The sequence below is a fragment of the Pteropus vampyrus genome, unplaced genomic scaffold (genome assembly GCF_000151845.1).
Source record: "Pteropus vampyrus isolate Shadow unplaced genomic scaffold, Pvam_2.0 Scaffold17, whole genome shotgun sequence".
NCBI lineage: Eukaryota > Metazoa > Chordata > Mammalia > Chiroptera > Pteropodidae > Pteropus > Pteropus vampyrus.
The window spans coordinates 5454683-5457533 of NW_011888798.1; the positions used below are offsets into that span (position 1 = coordinate 5454683).

The 2851-nt window shown below is 32.1% G+C and overlaps 1 protein-coding gene across 1 annotated transcript in view; it reads left to right on the forward strand.

The window, feature by feature from the left end:
• The window catches only part of LRP1B (LDL receptor related protein 1B), a 1708438-nt gene that overhangs the window by 1671313 nt on the left and 34274 nt on the right, over positions 1-2851 (forward strand). The window contains exon 85 of the mRNA XM_011354519.1: positions 2628-2802. Coding sequence (XP_011352821.1) covers positions 2628-2802 — 175 coding nt within the window. The remainder of the gene's footprint in view (positions 1-2627; positions 2803-2851) is intronic.

The following is a 2851-nucleotide window of genomic DNA, read 5'->3' on the forward strand; positions in this document are numbered from 1 at the left end:
ATTATCTATATTTATATTCCATTATATGAGTGAACCATAATTTATCCACTCTTCTTATAATGTAAATTTGGATTATTTTCAGTTTTTGGCTATTTCTAAAAAGGTTGCTGTGCATATTATGTACAATTTGTGTGCACATTTGTATACTTTTCTCTTGGATATATTTTAAGAGTAGAAATGCTAGGTCATAAGATGTAGGAATGTTCTAAGTTAGTGGATACTGTCAATCGTTTTCCACATTGTTTGAACCAATTTATAGTCCCACTCATAGTGTATAAGTCTCTACTATTTGCAGCCAATTTGGTGGGTATTTCTTTGAGGTATTAATCTGTATTTCCTTAATTATTTATGTGGTGTGTATTCTCACACCATTTTAATCTTAGTCTAAAGCATATTTAATACATTGAAATTACTTAGAATTAGTAAATTGTAGATAAGTTATTAACCTTGTCCTTTAGCACTGTAGGTAAGTGCAAACTATTCTTTGCTGCAGTATGATATAGGGCAATCATCAACCCTCAGGTTGTTAACCTCATTTTTTCTGATTTCTCAGGTCTTTTCAGCAATATGGCTATAAAAATAAAGTGGTTCAAGATGTTAGATTAAAAATTACATTTTAATTAGGGCTCATAAAGTTAGTCAAAAAATAAGCAATTAAGTCAAATTCAATTCATTTGCAACTATTAGATAATGTATTTCCTTCGCTAATCAGAAAATTATCTCCAGATCATCATTTCTTACACTCCTTAGTCTCCAAATTCTAGTTCCTCAATCAGTCCTGTGGGAATCACCTGGACCCTATCTCAGATTTATGAATTAGAATCTAAGGTTGGGTGGTGAGTGACAGGAAAGGCATTGGAATTTGCATTTGCAAATAAGTCCCCTACTTGATTCTGATGAAATATTCACTATGTAAACTTCTGAATAAGGACATAATATGAAGATCTTGAAAAAGTACAATAGCCAACTTCTATGTCCCCTCAGACAACTGAACCAGAATGAAAGATGAAATTTAAAGCAACTGGGGACAATGTTAAAAGAGCTCCTTCCAAATAAGAGATATCCAGCAACCTGACCAGTGAAAGTTGTTCTTTAGAGATTTCTGCATTGAATAAGAGATGGTACTAGATAATCATATAAGCTGTTGCTAGTATATTTTTCATAAATTAACATAGCATATGTGCTATATACATTATACTTGCCAAGCCTAGAACAACTACAAATAGACATCATAATGGATGAATACTAACATTGACTTAACTTTTATATCATCAAGTCTCTCATCTTTTGAAAGTACTACTTTTCTTAAATATAGCCAAAACCCATATTAATAGACTTAAGCATTGTATCTCAATGTGGGTACTTGGCATAATGAAACAGAAAGCACAAGATTGCATGAAATTAATATACATAAATATGAAGAAAGCCTGTCAATAAATTTAATTTCTGTCTGATTTAATAGAGGGTTCAATAAATATACAAACTTGAGAATAATAAATTATGTTTTAATTTGCCACATCCACTATAACTGTCTTACAGTAGGTTAAAGTTTATAAATTGTGATTTTTATCTCACCTAATCTCATTTAACATTTCTTCACAATTAGGTTGCTAAAAGGAAATTGAAGCTTCTAAACACAAAGACTGAGATCAATTTAATCAGTTATTTCATTTAAGATTATTTGTATTATCAGTTTCAATATTTTGAATGTGATAAATTATAATATATTCATATATAAACATACATATAAACTGGTCTGCTTTTGAAAAGACTGAAGCAAATATTCAATTATAGAGTTAGTATGATTACTATATTAAATGGGCTTTGTTCATTTCTCATATTCTAGAGGTATAGAAATAAATATTTGAAGAAGTCTTCCTTCGTTGAGAAAATTATCTGTAATGCTCAGTAAGAAATGTCTTCCTAAACAAAGGGCTCACATTACTGGGAGGTTTTCCCTCTGACTGATAGGGATGTTAGGCTCTCACCTAGAAGGAAGACAATAGCCTAGACTTGTGTTACCACTTACCATCTATGATAGATGAGGGAGTTTCCCAGTCAGCTTTTTTCTTAGAGAGGTACACCTCTTCTCTGCTCACTTGCCCAGGTGTTGAAAATACCTGAGCTTGTTCTGGAACATATAGAAGAAGTCTTCTTTCCATTACACCAAGGCATGGTGCAGAGGTTGAAAGCTCTCATTCACCTCACACTACCCTGTTCTCTAGATGAAAAGAGGTGCAGGAAGAGACAATGATAAATGACATCTAAAGAAATCTTGAGCATTTCTGCTTCTTTCAGAATAATAGTAATATTGTTCATTAGAAGAAAAGCTAAAAACCTTTTTCAATTTAAATTTTAAAATTCAGAACCAAAAGAGTTTGTCAGCTAGTGTTTTATCAATATAACCTATCTCCTCTTAGCCAGATGAATTGATGCCCACTTCAGGCAAAAAGAGGAATCAAAAGCATTGTTAGAGAATTCAGTTACATGTAATTATAAGCTGCTTTTGTAAACTAATCTACCTACTAATTGACCATTTTGAAATATTAATAAATTGTAACATTTATTGTGGCTGAATAAAAATATCTTGTAATATAATTTTATTTCCTGTTGTGCATTCTTCCAAGATGTGTGTCACCACTACTGTGTGAATTCTGAATCCTGTACCATTGGAGATGATGGAAGTGTTGAATGTGTCTGTCCAACACGCTATGAAGGACCAAAATGTGAGGTTGACAAATGTATAAGGTGCCATGGGGGACACTGCATTATAAATAAAGACAGTGACGATATATTTTGCAAGTAAGTGGACATCCAGCTTAATTTATAAAAGCATTGAACCCAAAAGGTA